A 23,932-nucleotide genomic window follows, 5' to 3' on the forward strand; every position below is an offset into this window, starting at 1 on the left:
GCTCTGGACCAGGGAACAGCAGGTGTGGGCAGCAAAGGCTTCCGAAGGAAGTTGATACTTCATCCTGCCCTACCAAACCACACCTTGTATCCATCCGCCTAAACTTTCTATCACAAACCACACCTTGTATCCATCCGCCTAAACTTTCTATCATCGGGTCAGAAGATAAGTCCTCCCTCCGCCTGTTCTACTGGCCACAGGCATAGGCCACGAAAGCTCCCAAGAAGGATCTCCTGGTGGCACGTGTGCCCGAGCTGGCTTAAGCTTCAGAATGGGTGAGAGAGTTGGTTCCAACTCTCAAGTAGATGCTGCAATTGTGGCTTGGAAGGAGACACGGCTGGAGCTTGTGCCTGAGAAGGGCTTTGCCAACTACAGACCTTGGCTATTATTTTTCTCATGACTCTTTATCTATTTATTTTTAGTGACAATACTGGGGCTTGAGCTCAAGTCCACGGTGTTCCCCCTTAGTTTGCTGTTGTTGTTGTTTGCTTCTCAAGGCTGGTGTTTTACCAGAGCTATACTCCCACTTCTAGCTTTTTGCTGGTTGATTGGAGACAGGGGTCTCATGAGCTTTTCTGCCTGGGCTGGCTTTGAACTGTGATTCTCAGGTCTCAACCTCTGGAGTAGCTGGGATGACAGGCACAAGCCAGCAGCACCCAGCAGTTTAAAGAAAACAATATGCCAACAATAGGTCCTGTGCCAAGTAGGAACTAGGCCTGGAGATTCAGAGATGGCTTGGGAGATGCTGAACTCAGCTTTGGGAAACTTCAGAGTGGGTGCCCCTGCTGCTTTCTTGAGAGTGGGGTGTGGGGGTATCAGGCTTCAGCTGGCTGAGCTGGGTGGTGGGGGTTCTTCCAATTTAGCTGGACGCCCTGGGCTCCCCACCTCCCACCTACTGGGCCGCAGACGAGTTAAAGAGAGCAACTGTGCGGTGGCAGCAGGGATCCGCCATGCCACCGGAGCCAGCCAGCGAGCCAGCCGCCTCCTCCGGCCCCCCGCGGGTCCCGCGTGGCCCATCCCGAGCCCGAGAGGGGGTGTGTATCTGAGGCCCAAGGCTGTGCGCAGAGCGGTCGGTCCCTCCCCTCCCCTCCCCGTCCCGCCTCTGCCCCGGACCCGGCGCGATCGCGGGGAGGGGCGGCCTTGGCTCTAACCAGGGCCCGCGTGCGCATCCAGACTCCTCGGCTTCCTCCACATCACCGCTCACCCCGGCTCCCCGGCTCTCCCCTGCGCCCTCGCTGCCCGGGCCTCGTCCTTCACCCCGATTGGGCACCAGCTGCGGGGACCCGGCGAGTGTGCGGGGTCGCGGAGCAAGGCCGGGGCGGGAGGCCGGCGAGGGGGTGCGTGCGCGGGAGGGGGCACGAGTATTTAAATCTTATTTACAGCACTACGAACTTGGAAAATTCAGCACAGAGCAAGAAGAGTTCAGTGACAGTATACGGCAGAGGCATCGGTTTATTGCTTTTGACATCATTGAGGAGCCATGGGAAATTTTGGCATTAAAGCAAGTTTCATATTGGGTTGTGACTTTTTGAAGCAAATTTTACAACCAAGTCTTTTGTTTAGTTATGAAAATGCAGATGTACAGTGATTGTGTTTTTCATTTTAGTAAAAGTATAGTTAAACATTGAACGGTGGATATATTTTTAAATACTCAAAGCTTACCTCACCAGCTCATTTTCTATTTCAGAATTTTTTTTCTTTTCTTTCTCCAAAGTACATTTCATCATTTTTTCCAACTTAGCAAGTTTTTTAAATAGTCCTTCATCATCTCCACACTTTGAAAAAATTAAAGGGAAATTATTGTTGTATGGTGATTCATTCTTTTTTCTTAAAGTACTATTTCTCATCAACTTGTTTACCCTTTTAAAAATTATCACCAATAGTAGCAGATTTCAAAAGTAATGACTTTTCCTAAAAGAGCGCAAACTACCACAGTTGTTGACTCACAGTTGACTCAGTTATTATCCTATTCAGGAGGCTGAGATTTGAGGATCATGGTTCAAAGCCAGCCTGGGCAAGAAAGTCTGTGAGACTCATATCTAATTTAACCACCAGAAAACTGGAAGTGGTACAGCACTATCCTTGAAGGAAAAAGCTCAGGGACAATACCCAGGCCCTGAGTTCAAGCCTCACACTGGAGCCTCCCCCCACCCCGCCCCCAAAAAAGTATAAACAAGAAATAAAAAAAAAACAAATGAACAAATTATGTTCATGTGATCTAGTTACCAGCTATGAGTTTGGGTGCTGTGGGAGGTTTAGAGGTAAACCAGCAGAGGTAGGACAGATTATGAGTAAGAGAAGGGTTCCATTTGTAGATGTAAGGAGGGCATAAAAGAGGAGGGGTTAAGGAGTATACTAAAAGACAGGTAATGAAGTTCACATATAATGGTCTTAGATAAAAGGAAGGGAGAAAAACAAACTACAAGATTAGATGGGAGGGGGAGATGGGTCTATACTAGAATGGCTAAGTTAAAGGTAAATGACTTTTATCTGATTTGAAGAGGGGGAAAAAAAGCCATAAAGTTAAACACAAAACTCAAAAGCACTTGAACCAACACAGGGACAAAAACAGACTTATCTGCAACAAATAATTTTTTTATTGTTCTTCTATGTCTATTTACATATATTTATCTATTGACTTCTCTGTAAATGGTGAAAGTCTATGTGAGGCTTGTGTGTGAGGGTTTGCTTTCCTCAAAAGACCAACATGGGGGAGGCCCTTCGGATTTCAAACTGCGGGCTGGCTGCTGTTTGGCTCAGCAGGGAGTTCTAAGGCTGCTTAGCCTGCCGGTGTAGCACAGCTTCCTCTAACTAATGAAGGCTGGGCTAGCTCATTGACCCATCCTGCAGGACTCTGGGGAGAAGGAAGGGGTCCTGCAGCACTTTCTGTGGTGCACTGCCCAGATGCCTCATCTCTCAGAGGCTGCTCCTGCAAAAGGGCATCTCTGTCACTCTCTGGGATATGGAGGACACAGACTGTCTTAGCTCCTCGCAACCTCGCCTCTCACAGCAGATTAGTCCTTGTTGCCCAAGTCCCAGGCCTGCCAGTAAGGTGTGAGGGATGTGTGTGCTGTACCCAAAGCCGAATTCGGTGATCTAGCAATTGGATCATCTCATTTTACCTTGGATTGCGGCCTTCCGGATTCCCTGCCCCCAGTCATGGGAGCTGGATGCCAGTTCCAAACTCTTTGTTGATCTTCTTCTGCTTTGCTGGCTTCGCTATACGTTCCAGGGTCTTCATTAATTCCTTGTACTTTCACATTTCTTCCCCTCATTTCCTCCTCACAATCTTCTGGCTTTTGTGTCACTGGATTTTTCTTATTTACAGAGCAAGAATTAATGTTTTCAGTCCCACTTTCCTCAAAGTATTTCTTGAATCTGCAAGAATATACAGAATGAGTAAATATTTTAAAAAGAGATGTTTAAAACCCCTAATGCATGCTACGGTTTGCATGTAAATGAAACTGATCTATAAATTGTGATCCACTTTCATCTTTTTCAAACTATTGGAAAGCTTATTTTAATGTAATGATAACCTCAGGTAAATAATATGAAGAGTGTACACATATAGCAGATAAAAAGTTAATATGGTAACCATATACAAATTTTTAATAATTGTTAATTATTTTAGTATGGCTACTTAAAATATCAATTTATCATTAAGAAAAAAGTCTTACTTATATAGGAATGCTTTAAGTTACTAAAGTTCACTTCAGTGTCACTTTACCATGGTGTACAAGAGAAAAAGGCCGCACATGAAATGTGTGAGAGAGGACGGGGTAGCTCGGTTGTAGATGGCTTATCTTGCATGTATGAGGGCCAGGTTCAATCCCATTACAAAATAACAGAACAAAGCATCAAAGAGTTTATTCAAAATAGAAAAAGTGGCGGGGGAAAATATCTTAGGGGTCTTTTAGGAGGGGGAAATAAAGACAAGCAAAATTTTAGAAGAAAGGAAACAAAGACTTAAGAATTATTTATAAGAATAGAATTCTTTGTTAGCCTTATGCTGGAGGAGCTAGAAAACCATGAACAGAAAACCTGTTAAAGAATTTAAAAAACTCTGTACAGTACCTTTACAATAAATAAAACAGAATAAAAAATTTGATTGGAATCAGAGAACAAACCCAAATACTCCTCAAATAACTAGAAAAAAACAGCCATGTGTGGATTAGATTACAAACAAACTGGAAATATTCTACCTGGCAGTAGAAACATAATTGTATATATATATATATATATGTATATGTATATGTGTGTATATCTATATCTATATCTATATCCCTCTATATATAGATTCTGCCTCCAAGGATCAACCAACTGTGGATGGAAAATACTTGGAGAAAACAAGTGCATCAGCCAGGTACCAGTGACTCATGCTTATAATCCTAGCTACTCAGGAGATTGAGAAGTGAGGATTGTGGTTCAAAGCCATCCTGGACAGCAAAGTCCTTAACACTCTTATCTCCAATAAACTACTCAAAAAAAGCTGGAAGTGGTGTTCTAGCTCAAGTGGTAGATTGCTAGCCTTGCACACAAAGAGGCTCAGGGACAGCACCCAGGCCTTGAGTTCAAGCCCCAGGACTGGAAAAAAAAAAAAAAAAGAAAGAAAAAGAAAAGTGCAGCTAAATTGAACATATACAGCCATTATTTCTTGACATCATTTCTTAGGCAAGACCAAATAACATTTATTTATCTATCATTATTTTATTAGATATTATAAGCCGTCTAAAAATAAGTTTAAAGTGGATAAGAGGGTTTGTGGAAGTACTGTACAAACAGAATATAAGTGACTATTGAATACACAGGTGTCTTAGAACCAAACACTGCAGATACCAAGGGATGAAGGTATATTATGTGCATACATTTTTTTAAAGAAACTTAAGTTTAATGTGATGTATGTTTCCTGTGAATATGGGAGAGAGACATGGAAAATGAGTATATCTCTATGAAATATTTTACAGCTGAAGAAAAGAAAAAGGTGGGAAGAAAACAGGAGCTAAATCAGGATCATTTTGATGTTATTAAAAGAATGACAGAGCTGGGATTGTGGCTTGCCTAGCATGCATGAGGCCCTGGGTTTGATTCCTCGGTACCACACAAATAAAAAAAAGTCATTAAATAAATGATAATTTAAAAAAGAATGACAGAGATAGGCTTTCATATATTAATGTTTTGGAATGCCAAAGGGAAGGACTCCAACAAAAGAAAGAGAAACAGAAATAAAAATGACCTTATATGCCAAACTTGAAATCATTAATCATTGAAGAAATCATTAAATTGAAAATGTTTCAAATTGCATTGTGAGTTTAACTTGAAATGTTTTAAATACAATATTTTTATTTATGAAAATGCACATATGTAATAAATTTGTATTTGAGTTTTTAGTAAAATTAGAGTTAAATCAACCAATGGATGGTTGAAAAAGTTGAAATGTTAAATTCTTACCTCGTTAGGTCTTTTTCTAATTCAGTATTTTCCTTCCTTTTTTTCTCCAAACAACGTTCTAGACATGCTTTTATTTCTAGAAACTTATTAAGTTGTTCCTTATCCTCTTCAGTCTTGGAGATGAAAAAAGAAAATAACTTTATAAATTGGCACTTAAAAAGTTTAGACACTCAGCTTTTCTTTCTAAAAATGACTATTTCTCATGTTTTTTTTGTTTTATAAACCTCATCACCAGTTTCTTTAAAAGCCACCAATTGACTTACACTTTTATGATGACCATTTCTGACATCCCAATTGCAAAATTTTAATTGTTAAAAACAAGACAGTTTTTAGATATTTGCTCTTGATTAAGCAGTTAAAGGCTTCTGCCTACATTTAGTTTTTATATTAACATTTTTTTCAATAGCTCAATAATTTTAATCATATTGTACAAACACCATTTTTGGCAAACTTTCATCTGATTTTCACTAAATTTTGATTGCCCTGTGATAGTGAGCTGAGAAAAATAATCTCTCATCCCTTGAGTTTTAGTTTGTCCTTTTCTCTTTAAAGTTTAAATTGTCTCTAGAATGAACAAAAATACAACTTTTTCATGATTCTTGTGGTTTTCCTTTCATCCTATTTCTCCTCTTCTTTTGTACTCTAATATTCTTTACTACATGATCTCAGGGACAAATCCAGTTTTCATAACTTAATACCTTCTTTTACACAAAAAGTTTTTTTTCCCCGTCAATGCTATTATTACATAAAAATGTGAGGGTTATCAAGCACTTTATCTTTTCAAAGTCCTTACCCTATTATAACTGTCACCAGCATGTAACAGTGCTAAACCCAGCAGTTGAGTGCAGATCTAGGCCTCCATAGCTGTTTTTGTTTGTGTGTGCAGGTCCTACATCTTGAACTTGGGGCCTGGGCATTATCTCTGAGCTTTTGTGCTCAAGGCTACCATTTGAGCCACAGATCCACTTCTGACTTTTTTGGGTGCTTAATGAGAGATAAGAGTTTCATGGACTTTCCTGCCCAGGCTGGAATCCTCAGATCTCAGCCTCTTGAGTAGGTAGGTGTACAAGCATGAGCCGCTGGTACCCCCCCTATCACTCACTCTTGATGAAGAATATAGATTACAATTCATTCTCAAATCCTTACTGAAAGGCTTAAATTATAAATTCCAAATTATGGATCAAATCCACTTCAATTACTTGAAATTTCATAAGTTATTTGACAATATATTTAAATGTTGGTGTAATGATATCTGTACAGCAAATTCCAGGGAAGCATCATTTACAAAGCCAAGGATGTAAAAATCCCATGTTTATCAACTGGCAAATAGCTAGACAAAATGTAATATAGGTAGAACCTCGGTTTAAAATAACCACAATAATACTCAAATACTGAATATTTAAATTAAAAATACTGCCACCTAAATTGTTAATATTTGAGTCCAGTCAATGTCTTTGGTAAAGTCACCAGGACTACACTAGTTGTAGCAAGTAATATCAGCATGAATGAACATTTTTTTTTTGTCAGTGAGATGTCATAAGCATTTCATAAACATTTCTGTATACTTCTACTACTACAGAAATAGTCCTGGTCAGCATGACAGGATTTAATAAGAGACTGATTGACAGAATTTGTGCTTTCTACCAATTTTATAATTACCATTTGCAGTGTTGTCTGAAGCTGTTCAGTTTTCCTTGCCAACTTTTTCATTGTAACTTTTAGCTTGGGATTTGGAAGTTCAGACCTAAATGATATAAAATATTCCACATGGGCCAAAATTTAAAATACCACATAATTTTGAACAAACTTTTGAATGAATGAATACATAAATTCTGAAATGTTTGAAAAATAAATTATTTGACAACTATATCATTTTCCAGCTTTGTTTTGTGGTTAATATAGAACATTAGACATAATATAATTATGCTTTTCTTTTTTTTTTTTTTTTTTGGGTCCGGTCATGGGGTCAGAACTCTGGGCCTGGGCTCTGTCCCTCAGCTCTTCAGCTCAAGGCTAGCACTCTGCCACTTGAGCCACAGCACCACTTCTGGCTTTTTTCTTATGTGGTGCTGAGGAATCGAACCCAGGGCCGCAGGCATGCAAGGCAAGCGCTCTACCACTGAGCCACCTTCCCAGCCCCATGCTTTTCTTTTTATTTCTTTCTCCTTCCATGCTTCCATCTTTCCTTCCTTCCTTCAGTCTTTTCCACTTGAGCCATACATCCAGTTCTTTCTTTTTCTTTTTTTTTTTTTTCTGTACTTGTCCTGGGGCTTGAACTCAATACTTGGGCACTGTCACTGAACTTTTTTTGCTCAAAGCTATCCCTTCTACCATTTGAGCCATAGCTCCACTTCTGCTTTTTTAATTGGAGATAAGCATCTCACTGGCTTTTCTTGCCAAGGCTGGCTTCAAACTATGACCTCAGATCTCACCCTCCTGTGTAACTAGAATTACAGATGTAAGCCACAGGCTCCAAGCTCAGCCCATCCTTTTGCTGTTCATTTTGGAGATGAAGTCTTTGGGGACTTTTCTATTTGGGCTGACTTTGAATCACAATTCTCTGGATCTCAACCTTCTGAGTAGTTGGATGACAAGCTTGAACCACCAGCGTGTGTGCACGTGGTATAGGACAAACTCAATGCTTTCTTTATGCAATGCAAATACTCTACTACTGAGTTACTTCCCAAGCTCTGAATCATGCATTTCAAATAACTTAAAGCTTAGTTTTCTGTAGCTTAATACAGATGTACTTCTTACCATAATGGATAGAAGCTTATACTGGCATTGCTTATTTGCTTTATAAATATTGAAGTTATTTTATGCTGTTGGAAATTGTACCTTTGTAGGTAACCATGCGTCTCCTCTATGTTTTGTACAGCCTCTGTGTGTTGATGCTTTGCTTCTTGCAACTGAAAGAGGGAATAGGAAAACTTTGCTAATAGTCTGGTATAGTTATGCAAGCTGTTTATTTGCTGAAATTTTGACCGCATCCAGATCACTTTTCTCTGAATGCTGTTTACAGCTACCTTTTGGTGATAACTTCTGTTAACCTGTAACAGTGATCTGATAGCCCATAAAGACTATTTGCTAAAAATAAAGTTTATTTTGCTCTAGAACTGAAACAGATTACTCTTGTTTTTGAGTTTTATCAGATACTCAAATTAACACAGTTGGTAAAATGAGAGAAAAAAAAAAGAAATGTCAAGGCCATCAAGCATTTATGCCATAATACTTTTGTATTCCAACCACCATCTCCTTGACTATAATTTGAAAAGTTCATGAATATGTACCTAATATATACACATATGTGTATATACACATACATATATACCTGTGTAACTGTACCTATGTATCCATCTACTCATATGTAAGTTTTAGCTCTAATTTCCACAAATGAGAGAAGTATGCAGTATTTGGCTTCAAACTTGGCATATCTTACTCAACATGATGATCTCCAGTTACGTTCACTTTTCTGAAAAATGATATAATTTCAGGAAATGGCCAACATTATAAATAGTTTAAACATTCACCTAAAACATGTACATTTTTAGAGAAAGCATAATGGATTTCCAGTGCAAGTCACCTTGAAATGGATCAACTAAATGGACCCAGATCCAGGGCTAGGAATGTGGTTGTGGGATAGAACACTTGCCTAATTGTGTATTGTGGCACATCACTGTACACAAAATACTAAAACATGACATTATGTAACATATAGTAACACTACATTTTTTTAAATTTTATTTTATTTGAGAACATACTGTACAGAGGGGTTACAATTACATGGGCAGGATAATGTATACATTTCTTACCAAGCATTTCAGCCTCCTCCTTTGTTTATCCTTCACCTCCCTTCCCAGCCTCCCCCCTCCCCCCCACCCAATCATACCCCCCTCCCCCCCCACACCGACATTGTAAAGCTGGTTTTGACATGACATTTTGTACTTCTCATTGTTGCAACAGGTCCACCTGAATCCTTAAACGACTTGTTTGTCCCCATCTCCTCCACATGTTATACTGACATCAAATATAGTGAAAGCGGGGGAATAACACTACATTTTAAACATGCTAAAAAATGTTACATAACAATGATCTGACTACAGTGGGCTGCATATACACTATGATTATATGGCCCTGTAGGTGTATGTATATGTTTATGAAGTTTCCACAGATCACAACCCTGTTGAAATAGGATTCTGTGTATGAAGTCAAAAGAATACAATAAGTAATGTCAAAGAAATATTTAGAAATTTTTATATATTTTGCTGGGCACCGATGGCCCATGCCTGTAATCCTAGCTACTCAAGAGGCTGAGATCTAAGGATAGCAGTTCAAAGACAGCCCGGGCAGGAAAGGCCATGAAACTCTTATCTGCAATAAACCACCAGAAAACTGGAAGTGGTACTTTAGCTCAAGTCGTACAGCATTAGCCTTGAGCTGAGGAGTTGAGGGACAGCACCCAGGCCCAGAGTTCAGGCCCCACGACCGGACCCAAAAAAAAAAAAAAAAAAAAAAAAAAATATATATATATATATATATATATATATATATATATAATTTTTTTTGTCAGTCATGGGGCTTGAACTCTGGGCCTGGGTGCTGTCCCTCAGTTCTTCAGCTCAAGGCTAGCACTCTACCACTTGAGCCACAGCGCCACTTCCGGCTTTTTTCTTTTTGCTTATGGTGCTGAGGAATCGAACCCAGTGCCTCATGCATGCAAGGCAAGCGCTCTACCACTGAGCCACCTTCCCAGCCCCAAATTATATATTTTTTAATCAAAAGTTAACTTACCGGATTAAAATAACTTCTTGAAGTCTTCAATTCTATGCCTTCTATTCCAAGGTATATTTCAACTTGCCTTGCTCTAGCTTCTTTATTACAATGCTCTTCTCTTTCATGAAACATTTCCTTGTTTTTACCACACAAACAACTAGCATCTTTTCTCTTCATGGCTTCTTGTTTTGAGTTAAATCTGTTGATAAGTATGATTATCTGAAAATTCATTTCATTACAAAATAAAGAAGTTCATTTTGCGATGTAGCTCTTCATATGTTGATTAATTTCTTAATAAAAATTTCTCTCTTTCTAGTCAAATGTTCTTAATTTCATATGTCAGTCGCTTCCAAAGGGCATACATAGTAGAAAAGTTAATAATGAAAGAATAAGTTTTAATTGCTATGTTTACATTGCTAGTAACTTTGGTAAATACTATAAATAGAATTTGGGAATAACTCATTTAAGAGACAAGTTGAAAAGTTCTTATATTTTATAGTCACAATCATTACTCAAATCAGAGAATTTAAAGTTAATTCTTTTGCCTGTTTTGGTCCAAGAGTGGGACTCGAACTCAGTACCCGATGCTTTCACTCACTGGCTTGCACTCCACCAACTGCGCCACAACTCCACACATCCAACCCCTGATTTTTTTTAAGTTACCATTTATACATTTCCTAGAAATAAAATTTTATCTTCATGAAATATAAGTATTTTAAAATGATTTACAGTGTAGCGTCTTCTGATGTTTTCCACTTAACATTTCTCTGCACAATACTATCACCCAACTATACTTGGCAGCTTTCAATACTTTATCATATTTTTTGTTTCTTTTGTTTTTGTAACACTTTCAATTTACTGTCATATTCGTGAATCATTTAAAAATCCCATTTGGAACAAGACAGAAATTAAAATTTAATTCAATGATAAGGAGAAACTTGTTCTTCCATCATAGAGAGCTCAGCTAATTGTATGAGAGTGATGGTGAGAAAACTGGTCAGTAATCACTTTTTTTGCGTGTTGAATAGGAATAAAAGCACTGCTCTTGTCAGGCTCAGAGATTGGGAGCTGTCAAGCATAGGCGAATCTCTGAGTTTATCAATTAAAAAAAACTATAGCCAGGTGCAGGTACATGCTTATGATCCTACTTAAGAGGTGAGATCTGAGGATTGTAGTAGTTCAAAGCCAGCCCAAGCAGGAAAGCCCATGATACTCTTATCTCCAATTAACCTCTAAAAAGACAGAAGTGGAACTGTGCCTCAAGTGGTAGAGTGCTACCCTTGAGCACAAAAGATATGGGTGCTGAGTCCAAGGCCCAAGGATGTGCACACACAAAAACATACACATACACACACATACACAATTACCATGCTAAAGTAAACATAACTAAACATAACTACTTCAGGTGTTTCTTTAAAGCTAGGATGTCATACCTCAGATTGTACAGTTTTCCTTCCAGCTCCATTTTTTCACGCTGTAACTGTTTTGTCACTTTTTTTTGGTTTGATAACTTCTTTTGTAATGTGCAGATCTGATTTTCTGTATTTTTATTTTTTTCTGTAAGTATTTCACAATTTTTTCCATAAGATCTTGTACATAAAGGATGATATATTTTTATAATTTCCCATTCACCCTCTGAAGAAATGTATACTGAGTGCCTATTATGTGAAACACACTATAATAACTTCTCTAGTTCCCTGACTAGTAGAGAATATGTAAAATGAACAGTATAAATTCAGACAGATGAAGACTAACCATGTTTTTGGTTGCACTGGGAGGTTATGTATACTGCACACAGGAATATATCCCAGAGAAAGACAAAGTTTCATGGAGAAACAAAAGAGAAAAATGAAGCTATTCTGCATAAGTTGAAGAGCATTCCAACTCATGAACTAAGGCTGTATTATAATTTGCTTCTAGCCAAGGTCAAGTTTAGGGTAACCAAACACAAACAATAAAGACAAGATCCATTAGACAATTTTCAAGCAATGAGCTTCAGACAATGCAAAAAATGAACCCTGTTAGAAAATGAAATAAGATTCCCAATGTCCCTCTTCCTACGGGCTGTGAGAGAGCTCAAGACTGAAGAGTGTCTTCCCTGACTCCTTAAGCTGAGGGGCTGAAGCTGACAGTTTGGCCAAACCAAAGAAGATAAGACACTGGAAAGACAGAGGAATACAAAGAAAGAACCTTGGAGACCTCCAGAGACCCCCTTTAATATTTAGCAGATGAATGAAAACACTTGTGTATTGGAAAACTACCTGAGATGGAGGGAACAATGCCTGAGAAAAACTGTAGCTTGTGCTCACACAGAACAAGAAAAGGTTGAACTCTAATTCACAGGATATCGGAGAATTAACCAAGCATTGGGGAATTAGCCTTGGACTAATACAAATCATACAAACAAGCCCAGGAAAGTTCAGGCTGTTTATAAATAACTGTTGTCTGAAGTAACATTTAAAAAGAGAAATAAACATGATGTTTTCTCATCAACTATATTTGGACAAATAAAAATTGATAGAAATCTAAGAGCACCGATGACAAATGTAACTGCAGCAGACCCTTCAACCACACAGGCTGGGTCTGCGGGGCAGTGTGTGTGTGTGTGTGTGTGTGTGTGTGTGTGTGTGTGTGTGTGTGTGTGTGTGTGTGTGTGTGTGTGTGTGTGTGTGTGTGTGTGTGTGTGTGTGTGTGTGTGTGTGTGTTGTCGGTCATGGTACTTGAACTCTGGGCCTGAGTGCTGTCCCTCAGCTCTTCAGCTCAAGGTTAGTGCTCTACCACTTGAGCCACGGCACCACTTCCAGTTTTCTGGTGGTTTATTGGAGACAAGAGTTTCATGGGGCCAGGTATCAGTGGCTCACACTTATAATCCTAGCTATTCAGGAGGCTGAGATCTGAGGATCGAGGTTCAAAGCCAGCAGGAAAGTCCAAAAGACTCTTATCTCCAATAAACCACTCAAAAAACCAGAAGTGGCACTGTGGCTCAAGTGGTAGAGTGCTCACCTTGAGCTGAAGAGCTGAGGGGCAGCGCCCAGACCCAGAGTTCAAGCCCCATGACCGACCAAAAAATAAAATAAAATAGAAAAAGTATTTCATGGCTTTTCCTGTCTGGACTGGATCCTCAGAGCTCAGCCTCCTGAGTAGCTGGGATTACAGGCATGAGCCACTGCCTGCCGCGAAGGTCATTTTTATTTGAGATTTGTAATACTTTGAAAAAAGACTTGCAGGTGAACCACATAGCCTCCAATAAATAAATTTTGTTGACAATTATCCATCAAAGAGCCAAATGTGGAGCCCAAGTGGTAGAGCACCAGTCTTGAGCACAAAAGCCAAGTTAGTGAGGCCCCAAGTTTAACCAAGTTCCAGTACCAAACTAGCATCAATCAATCAATCAATCAATTTTTTATCAAAAAAAAATAAATCTGATGAAATTATACAAGAACTATAAGAAAATGAATTGCAACAAGTATAAATAGATTGAAGTTGCTCAGGAGTCCAGGGAGCCATTCATATGTTGTTACCAACCCACAGGCTTTTAAAAAAACACGGCTGGGAATGTGGCTTAGTGGTAGAGAGCTGGCCTAGCATGCATGAAGCCCTGGGTTCAATTCCTCAGTATGACATAAGCAGAAAAAGCCAGAAGTGGTGCTATGGCTCAAGTGGTAGAGTGCTAGCCTTGAGCAAAAGGAGCTCAGGGACAGTGCCCAGGCCCTGAAGTCAAGGCCCACAACTGGCAAAAAAAAAATTAATAAGTCTATTTTAAAACTCATACATCCCTGTGATAGAATGCTTGTCTACTGTGCACAAGGCCCTGGGTATGATCACCAAGTGCTGCTGAAAAGAAAATCAGATAGTAATGCAAAGGGTATAGAACAACCCAAATAACCTCCAAAAGAACAGAATAGAAGGGAGTAAGCAGCTAACTTTATGTATTATCAATCTATGATAATCAAAAGTATAAAGACATACTTAAAGATCAGTAGAATTCAGGGGAAAGGATAGAAATAGGCTCACATGTGATTGTTCACTTTGTTTTTTAAAAGTTCTATGGAGAATGAATAGTCTTTTTTTTTTTTAACATATAGTGCTGGTACAACTTGATGTCCACATCCACAAAATAAACTTATATCCATCTCTCACACCATAAGCAAAAATGAACTCAAGATAGATATCATAGATCTAAATATAAGGCCTAAAACTAAAAAGTTCTAGAAGCATAGAAAACACACTTTGTGACATTGTGGCAAAGATTTTAAAAATATAACAGAAAAATCACAATCTATAACTGAACAAATAGATAGTTGAACTTTATAAAAATTTAAACTTTGCCCTTCAAAGCATACTACAAAGCTATACATCATGGTGTATGCCTGTAATCACAGCACTCAGGAAGCTGAGGAAGGAACACTTTGATTCAGAGATAAATTGGAGTATATAGCAAGATTCTATATTAAAAACTGAAGAATTAATGTCTTAGGCTGGCAATACACCTTAATGGTACAGTGAAAATACACAGCATGTATTAGGTCCTGGGTTCAATTCCAAGCATAACAATCAGAAAAAAAATTGAGTTACAATTATATATTTTTTTCTTTTTTGTCAGTTGTGGGGCTTGAACTCTGGGCTTGGGCCATGTCCATCAGCTCTTCAGCTCAAGGTGAGTGCTTTACCACTTGAGCCAGATCACCACTTCTGGTTTTCTGGTGGTGAATTGGACATAAGAGTCTCATGGACTTTCCTGCCCAAGCTGGCTTTGAACTGTGATCCTCAGATCTCAGCCTCTTGAGTAGCTAAGATTACAAGCATGAGCCATGGGTGAGCCTGGTGAGTTACAATTGTAATTTTAAGGGCTTTAAAATAATTCACCCACTAACTAGGAAAACCAAATTCTTGCCAAACAATATAGCTGTTAAAGGAATGGTATCTGGAATATATAATAAACTCTTCAAATTTAACAAATAAAAAACAATCTATTTTAAAAGGGCAAAAAATGTTGATGATTCGCCAAAGAATATATCAGATGGAAAATAAGCACTTGAAAAGATGCTGACATCGCCAATCATGATTGTAGTACACATTAAAACCATATTCTGTAGAATGGGCTAAAATTAAAAAAACAGACAATAGAATATGTTCATTAATAGAGAAAGTTATTATAACTCTCATATAGTGTTGATGGAAATTAAAAATGGTACAAACACATGGGAAAATCTTAGAGTTTTCCTTCCTCTTTCCCTCCTTTCTTCATTTTTTCCCTTAATTTGTGTGTCAGGGTCTCATTTGCTATGTACTTCTGGCTAGCTTGGGATTTTCAGTTCTCCTGCCTCAGCCTCAGAAGTGCTGGGATTTCAGGTGTGCAACACCATGCCTGACATTTGAGAGTTTTACAATAATGTTATATAAAGGAGCATGAGGGAACTTTTGTGCTGACAGGGAAGTTAACTTGATTGTGATGATTAAATGCATCTAATGCATGTGTCAAAAACCTATCCAATTGTACACTTTATGTGCAGTTTATCATGTATTAATAAAACCCCAACAAACCTACTAAAAACTAAAATTGCCAGAACAAACATCAATTGACAGGAAAAAAACATCAAAGAGAGTGGTTGGGACACAGAGATGCAGGATAATGCTACAAAAGCAAGATCTCTAATATTGTAGCAATAAGAAGTCATGGCTTCTTTTTAAACAGGGGTGGATAGGGTCAGCCTGAATTTCTTGTATATATAGTTCTGGTTGCATAGTATGCCATGGTTCCATCAGATGTCAAAGCAGAAAAACCAATTCCAAGGTTATTTCAGTATTCGAGGTAGAAACAATAGTAACCTGATCTGATAATGTAAGAAAAAAAAGTTGATTAAAAAAAAAGACTAAAAATGCCATTCACACCAAGAAAAATGCAGGGGGATGATTATAGTTCATTGTGAGAGTGTGCGAAGTAATTCTCATTCTATCTTAATGTACTTTGACATGAACAGAACTACAACCCAGCAATGATTCATGGAACAGTGCCAAGCAACTGATGTATTTATTATTATAATATATAAAAAAAGAGCTTATATGCATGCAATAGCCCTACCTTTACAATAGTCGTAAAACTGTTCAATTAACTTGAAAATATCCTCAGAATCAGTCACGGTAAAATTCTTTCCGGTTAATTTAGATAACTGAGTTAAGATATTAGGGTCATCCAGAGTTTTTACTTTTTCCTTGTCCTATAAAATAAATTTCAAAATGTTTCCAATATATATATATATATACAAAAGTGGTCAGTAACTATACGTGTGTGTGTGTGTGTGCGCGCGCGCGTGCGTGCGCATGCTGATACTGTGACTTCATACTCTCATTCAGCTTGATTGATCATAGCTAGTGTTCTACCACTTGAGCCACTTTTCCAGTCTGGCATTTTGCTGGGTAATTGGAGATGGAGTCTCACAGACTTTTCAGCTGGCTTCTAACCATGATCACTTTAGGTCTCAGACTCCTGAATAACTAGCATTACAGGCAATTGTCACCAGCACCTGGCTACCCAGTTTTGTTTTGTTTTTTTTTTAATGTAAGCACAACTTCTGAAAAGAATTGATTTCTTTTCAAAAGAATACCTTTATTAATAGCTATTCTTCCTTAATCATTTTTAAAATTAAATATCCTTATGTAATGAAATATTATACTTTCAATTTATATTTGACAATGTATTTTAAGTCATATTTTATATCGCTGCCCTTCATATTGTATTTGTGACAAAACATTATTTTACAGTACCTTATTCTCTTTAACAAGTATTTCCTTTTTGAGCCTACAAAAATAAAACCACACATTTTTGAAGCCAATATTCAAATATGCAAAACACAAAGACTATCTAAAACATCTATGATTTGTAAAAGAAAAGCCTCAAAATTTATTTCTATTTATGATGTTCACACACAATTAATTAATTAACTTTTGTGCCAGTCCTGGAGCTTGAACTCAGGACCCAGGTACTGTCTTGAGTGTTGGCTCCAGGATAACACTCTATCACTTGAGCCATAGCTCCACTCCCAGCTTTTTGGTTGTTAATTGGAAATAAAAGTCTCATGGAACTTTCTGTCCATACTGGCTTTGAACCATAATCCTCAGATCCCAGCCTTCCTAGTAACTTTGATTACAGGTGTGAGCCACTGGCATACCACTGTTTTATTTTTTGTTTGTTTTTTGTTTTTGTTTTCGCTTTTGTCAGTCGTGGGACCTGAACTCTGGGCCTGGGCACTGTCCCTCAGCTCTTCAGCTGTAGACTAGCGCTCTACCACTTGTGCCACAGCACCACTTCCAGCTTTTTTCTTTTTGCTTATGTGGTGCTGAGGAATCGAACCCAGGGCCTCAGGCATGCAAGGCAAGCGCTCTACCACTGAGCCACCTTCCCAGCCCCTAGTTCAAGTGTTTTAAGTGACACAATAGCAGAAGGGCACATACTATGACTTTAATTCTGTTAATTTTAAATAATAATTTCCAAATATTATAAATGTTCTTACAAAATTATATGATGTAGATAGGTTTAGAGTTATAATTCCAACAAACTGAGACTGATATTTTTCTAGAAAAATTTCTCAATAACTATCAGTCATCCAGGTAACTAGTTATTCCATGTGCTCAAAAAATAGTTATTGAGCACTCATATAAATTAACAACATTGTGACATTGTGACAGAGTTTATACCTTAGAATTTCATAATCCAAAAGTAATAATCCTTTTTATTTTTCTCATTGGAAACCAGGACTCAAACTCACTATCTGACACTTTACGTTCATTGGCAGGTACCTTACTATGAACCATGCCTCCAAGCCCCCCCCATAATAATCTGTATTAGATATTTTACTTTTTCTTCTTTTTTGGCAGTGCTGAGAACTTTTCTACTGTATATGAACAAAATCCTCCCCCTTCCTCAAGAAGCCAGATGATATTCTTACAACACTATAAAATGATAGTTAATTTATGAACCGGTCAAAGATACAAGGAGTGATTTCATTCTATTTAGTATGTTCCACATATTTGTATTTTTCATATAACTTTAAAAATGTAATTTGCTGGGTGCTGGTTGCTCATGCCTGCAGTCCCAACTACTCAGGAGGCCGAGATCTGAGGATAGTAATTCAAAGACAGCCCAGGGTAGGAAAGTCTATGACATTCTTATCCCCAGTTAACCATCAAAAATCTGGAAGTGAGCTGTGGCTCAAGTGGAAGAGTGCTAGCCTTGAGCAAAAAAGCTAATGGACAATGTCTAGGTCCTAAGTTCAATCCCTAATACCAACACCAAAAAGAAAAAATGAAAAAAGCCTTTAGTTTTGATGGCACTTCCTAGCATACTTTATTCTAATACTTGTAACATCTGATGGGGTGCAAAACCAATCTGCCTGCTACACTCACTCTATGAATAGCCTACAAAATCACTAGCGGTGATTTTAATACCTGGCAAATGTAAAGTTTTAAATAGGAGTTATTTGTGAAATAATCAGTATACAAAAGATGAATTCTCTTTTAACAACATTATTTTTTTTTAACACACACATCGGGTTTTAATGAGAAAATAACTGTATACTTGCATCGAATGCTTCACAATCACTATAAAACCAAAGTTAACAACATTATTGTGGGAGGAGTGAACTCAAGGCCTCCTATTCATTTGGCTTGCTTGTTTAGCTGGCACTACTTGAGCCATACTTGCAGCCCTTCAAAATTTCACATTTAATTTTTTTCAGACTGTATTATTTGATGTGTATGAAGAAAACTTATCTATTTCCCTATTAGTGACTATTTACATGATCTCCAACTTCATCATGACAGTGCCATATTAAATATCCTTAACATACATAGGTACATAGATAAGTTATTTATGTAAATGTCCCAGATATATTACATATCATTTATATTCATGCTACATACATGAATTTAACATGTATTTAACATGATATACATTAAATATACTTAATTACTGTATGCCACATATTGTAGCATATCTTTTTGCTGTTGTTGTTGTTGTTGGTTGTGGGGCTTGAACTCTGGGCCTGGGCACCATCCCTGCGCTCTTCAGCTCAAGGGAGTGCTCTACCGCTTGAGCCACAGCGCCACTTCTGGTTTTCTAGTGGTTTATTGGAGATAAGAGTCTCACAGACTTTCCTGCCCGGGCTGGCTTTGAACTGCGATCTTCAGATCTCAGCTTCCTGAGTAGCTAGGATTACAGGCATGAGCCACCAGCGCCCGGCTTTATTACAACATATCTTCTAAAATATATACATGTTATTGTAATAAGTTTATTCAACTTATATATGTGTTTATAAGTCATGTTTTCCTGTCTCACAAGCAAAGCTATTAAAGAAATATATCTGGTGCTGGGAGCTGGTGGCTTATGCCTGTAATCCTAACTACTCAGGAGGCTGAGATCTGAGGATCAAGGTTCAAAGCCAGCCCAGGCAAGAATCTCCATGAGACTTTTGTCTGAAAATTATAAGTTATCCTCTAAAAAATACTTACCAATTTCATTTACCAACACTGAAAATTTAAGTTATCCTCTAAAAAATACTTACCAATTTCATTTACCAACAATATATGAGAATGATATTTCCTCAAATTTACCAACCCTTACCATCTGGGAATAAAATATTTATCCACAGAATTAGAAACAATTAAGTATCATTATTTATATTTTCTGACATTGTTGCAAGACTAAATATCTCTGGTAAAAGCATGTAAATTGCCAGGCACCAGTGGCTCAAGCCTGTAATCCTAGCTACTTAGAGGGTGAGACCTGAGGACCACAGTTCAAAGCCAGCTGGGGCAAGAATGTCCTTGAGACTCTTATCTCCAGAAGCAAAGAAAAAGAGTTTTCCTGAAGCCCTGCACTGGTGGCTCACACCTATAATCCTAGCCACTATAATCCTAGCTACTCAGGAGGCTGAGATCTGAGAATCAAGGTTCAAAGCCAGCCTGGACAGGAAAGTCTGTGAGACTCTTATCTCCAATAAACCACTCAGAAAACTGGGAGTGGTGCTGTGGCTCAAGTAGTAGATTGCTAGCCTTGAGCTAAAGAGCTGAGGGACAGCGCCCAGGTCCAGAGTTCAAGCCCCCTTGACAAAAAAAAAAAAAAAAAAAAAAAAAAAAAGCATGAAAAATTATTGATCATGAATATTAGAGCAAATTAAAATGTTTTATAGAACTATAGAATTATGTTCTGTTAAAGATAGCCACAGTCTTACCCATCATGCTCTTCAATCTCCTGATCAGGAAATTGCTGACAATGAGCCTTCTCACTCTTTCTATGTAAAATTCCAGTTTCAGTAGCCACAGCACCATCACCAGATGGATTTTCTGCTACTTCCATTTCATTACTTTTGTGGATCTTCATTTTTTCTTTAATCTTTAATAAAAATTTGATACTAAGAATAGTAAAGATACTAAAGATTTAGTATGATGCTTTTTCAATGAAAGAAATGTTTTATTTTGACTTGAATCAGTTTCATTTTCATGATTTTAGTTTACGAAAAAGGCTTTTGCTTTGTTTAATTTTATTGCTATAGGTCACTAAAATTTTTTAAAAATCTGCCAAATTTGAGTGAAAAAATAAGTTTTCTAAAACTTCAAGAAGGGCCATTCTTCCCATTGTGTCTTTTTTTGCATTCATTCTTTGCTATCTATCTAGAAATAAAATGACACAAGAAAATTTTGTCAGAATCCACTCAGGATATTGAGATACAGAGGGCTGTGATTTGAGGCCAGCTTGGGCAGAAAAGTCAGAGGGCCTAAGTTCAGACCTAGGCACCAGCAAACAAATAAAAAAAATAGAAATATATCCTCTTTCATCTTTACTCCCTGGATTTTAAACTAAACAGCCAGATTTAGAGAATGTGACATTGTGAGTCTCTAGTAACGAAAAGCAAGACTTCCCATTTCTGCACTAAGCTATTCCCCAATTGCCTTTTACAATTTTTTTCATTTGGGTGTTAAGATAATAGAAGGAGGAGGAGGAAGATGGAGGAGAAAAAGAAGAGGAGGAGGAAGAGGAAGAAGAGGAGGAAGAGGAGAAGGAAGAAGAAGAAGAGGAAGAAAAAGAAGAGGAAGAAGAAGAGGAAGAAGAGGAGGAAGAGGACAAAGAAGAGGAGGAAGAAGAGGAGAAAGAAAAAGAGGAGGAAGAGGAGGAAGAAGATGAAGAAGAGGAGGAGGAGGAGGAAGAAACATGCTCACTGAAATGCATGAACCAAATTTGCCATAAGAGGAAGAGCAGAATGAAACTGCTGAGGTCTTTCTTTTCTGGAAAATGAGATCGTGTCCAACATTTGATTTAAACCAACCAACAAACAAAAAAACCCTTTACAAACTGAACCTGGGACACTGGTGGCTCATGACTGTAATCCTCACTACTTAAGAGGCTAAGATCTGAGAATCAAGGTTCAAAGTCAGCCTGAGCAGGGAAGTACATGAAACATTTTTTTTCTTGTTGCTTGTGGAGCTTGAACTCCGAGCCTAGGCATTGTCCCTGAGCTCTTTTGCTCAAGGCTGGTGGTCTACTACTTTGAGCCAAGCACTACTTCTAGTTTTCTGGTGGTTAATTGGAGATAAGAATCTCACAGACTTTCCTCCTCTGGTGGCTCTGTACCATGATCCTCAGATCTCAGTTTCCAGAGTAGTTAGGATTACAGGCATGAGCCACCAGCACATGGCTTCCATGAAACTCTTTTTTTTCTTTTGGTTGGCCATAGGGCTTGAACTTGGGGCTTGGGCACTTCCCAAGACTGTGCTCTATCACCTTGAGCCACAATGCCACTTCCAGTTCTTGAGTGGTTAATTGGAGATAAGAGTCCCATGGGCTTTCCTGCCCAGACTGTCTTTGAACTATGATACTCAGATCTCAGCCTCCTGAGTAGCTAAGATTACAGGCTTGAGCCACTGGCACCCAGCCCATGAAACTCTTATATTATTACATAAATAATATATAAGTAAATATATTACTATTTTATATATGTATGTGTACATATCTATATCTGTCTGTCTATCTGTTTATATTTCTGGTCCTGGGGCTTGAACTCAGGCCTAGGTGTTGTCCCTTAGCTTTCTTGCTCAAAGCTAGCTAGCACTCTACCACTTGAGCCACAATTCCACTTTGGTGGATTAATTAGAGATCATTTTTTGGTGGTTAATTAGAGATAAAGAGTCTCATGGATTTAGTGCTATAGCTGGCTTTAAGCTTTGATCCTCAGATCTCAGCCTTCTGAGTAGCTAAGATTTTGTAGGAATAAGCCCCTGGCACCTGGCCTAGATATATTTTTATATCTCTCCACACTCATTGGTTCTTTTCCCTTAAATTTCCTTTGTTGGTTTAACTAAATGAGGGCTTTACACTATGAAAAATATTTAATAAGCTATAGGACTCTTTTTTCCTACAATCTGTTGTATATTTTAAGCAACTTCTTTGGTTCACAAGTTCAGATGCATCATGGTAAATTAGTTTCCCGGTTTATAACAAAAAAGAATAACAGAAAGACAGAATGCTTCACATGATCCCTGCTCTAACATATTTCTGATGAGGTTTAGTTACTTTTCTGCTCTCCTGTCCCTTGTAATGCTAATCAGCACTTTCACATACTCTTCCACTTAAGGAAGTCCTGAATGTACAAATATCAAATAATTGCAACTCTTATTAATTTCTGGTTCATGAAGCCCTTTTTTGAGATAGGATAGTAAATTTTGTTAAGGATGCATATCTGCAAAATCATTTCATCCTTCAAGAATCAGATCATAGGTGAAAAAATTTAGAAAATTACTCAAGTTTACTGTTAATGTTTCGCTTCTCTCAAATCACTAAATCATAAGTGAAACATGAAAAGTAATTTACCTTACTCTAGAATGAAAGCATGATCTAGAAACTTCAATTTTCACTTTGTTTAGACTGAACTTAATTCTTAATTCATTGTGCTAATTTTCCAAACAGTGAATTAAATGATTTTTATTTATTTATTTATTTTTTGGTCAGTCCTGGGCGCTGTCCCTCAGCTCTTCAGCTCAAGGCTAGCAATCTACCAGTTGAGCCACAGTGTCACTTCCGGCTTTTTCTGCTTATGTGGTGCTGAGGAATAGAACCCAGGGCCCCATGAATGTAAGGCAAGCACTCTACCACTGAGCCACTTCCCAACCCCATGATTTTTAATATCTTTGCAAAGACTTCCTCATATAAAAAGATTTTACCTCATCCTATCTCAAATAGTGAGCATTTACAATGAATTTAAGTCATTTTTTTCTAAGACCCAGTAACTGGAGAGTAGATAAACTTTTATTTTTTGAGAGCCAAAATTAACTAGCACCAACTAGAAAGGAAAATAAATTCCTCTATTTTTATTCAACTTATATACTATGTTAATGTGCTTTATACCCTAACATTGGCAAAAGCAATGGTACAAGTGGTTTGCTAATATTTACTAATTTCCGACTGCAAAATGAATGTTAGTTATTGTTGGTATTGTTCCCTTTCAGGAAGCCATCAATTTCTTTTTGGTGAGGGTGAATGGTTGTGGGCTTTAACTCAAGGCCTGGGTTCTGTCTTTGAGCTTCTTTTGGTTCAAGGCTAGCTTTCTACCACTTGACCCAAAGTTCTACTTCTGGCTTTATAGGTAGTTTAATGGAGACAAGAATCTCATGGACTTTTCTGCCCAGGCTGGCTTTGAACCACAATCCTCAGATCTCAGCC

The 23,932-nt window shown here is 38.0% G+C and overlaps 1 protein-coding gene across 10 annotated transcripts in view; it reads right to left on the reverse strand.

Moving 5' to 3' along the window:
• Window positions 1–1,437: 1,437 nt before the first annotated feature.
• Window positions 1,438–23,932, reverse strand: part of LOC138832174 (ankyrin repeat domain-containing protein 26-like) — a 130,004-nt gene continuing 107,509 nt past the window's right edge. For 5 of the 10 annotated variants that reach the window (XM_070029696.1, XM_070029699.1, XM_070029697.1 and 2 more), the window contains 10 exons: window positions 20,451–20,611; window positions 16,987–17,020; window positions 16,304–16,439; window positions 11,655–11,778; window positions 10,240–10,420; window positions 8,287–8,357; window positions 7,108–7,192; window positions 5,449–5,561; window positions 3,123–3,378; window positions 1,438–1,775 (listed from right to left, as the gene is read on the reverse strand). In XM_070029696.1, coding sequence (XP_069885797.1) covers window positions 1,659–1,775; window positions 3,123–3,378; window positions 5,449–5,561; window positions 7,108–7,192; window positions 8,287–8,357; window positions 10,240–10,420; window positions 11,655–11,778; window positions 16,304–16,439; window positions 16,987–17,020; window positions 20,451–20,611 — 1,278 coding nt within the window. In that variant the 3' untranslated portion in view covers window positions 1,438–1,658. Of the gene's footprint in view, window positions 1,776–3,122; window positions 3,379–5,448; window positions 5,562–7,107; window positions 7,193–8,286; window positions 8,358–10,239; window positions 10,421–10,493; window positions 10,568–11,654; window positions 11,779–16,303; window positions 16,440–16,986; window positions 17,021–20,450; window positions 20,612–23,932 lie in introns of those variants that run through there. The other 5 variants (XM_070029701.1, XM_070029702.1, XM_070029703.1 and 2 more) reach the window with 5 other exon arrangements.

This window comes from Dipodomys merriami, unplaced genomic scaffold (genome assembly GCF_024711535.1).
Source record: "Dipodomys merriami isolate MVZ:Mamm:240054 unplaced genomic scaffold, mDipMer1.0.p SCAF_2, whole genome shotgun sequence".
In the NCBI taxonomy this organism is placed as follows: Eukaryota; Metazoa; Chordata; class Mammalia; order Rodentia; family Heteromyidae; genus Dipodomys; species Dipodomys merriami.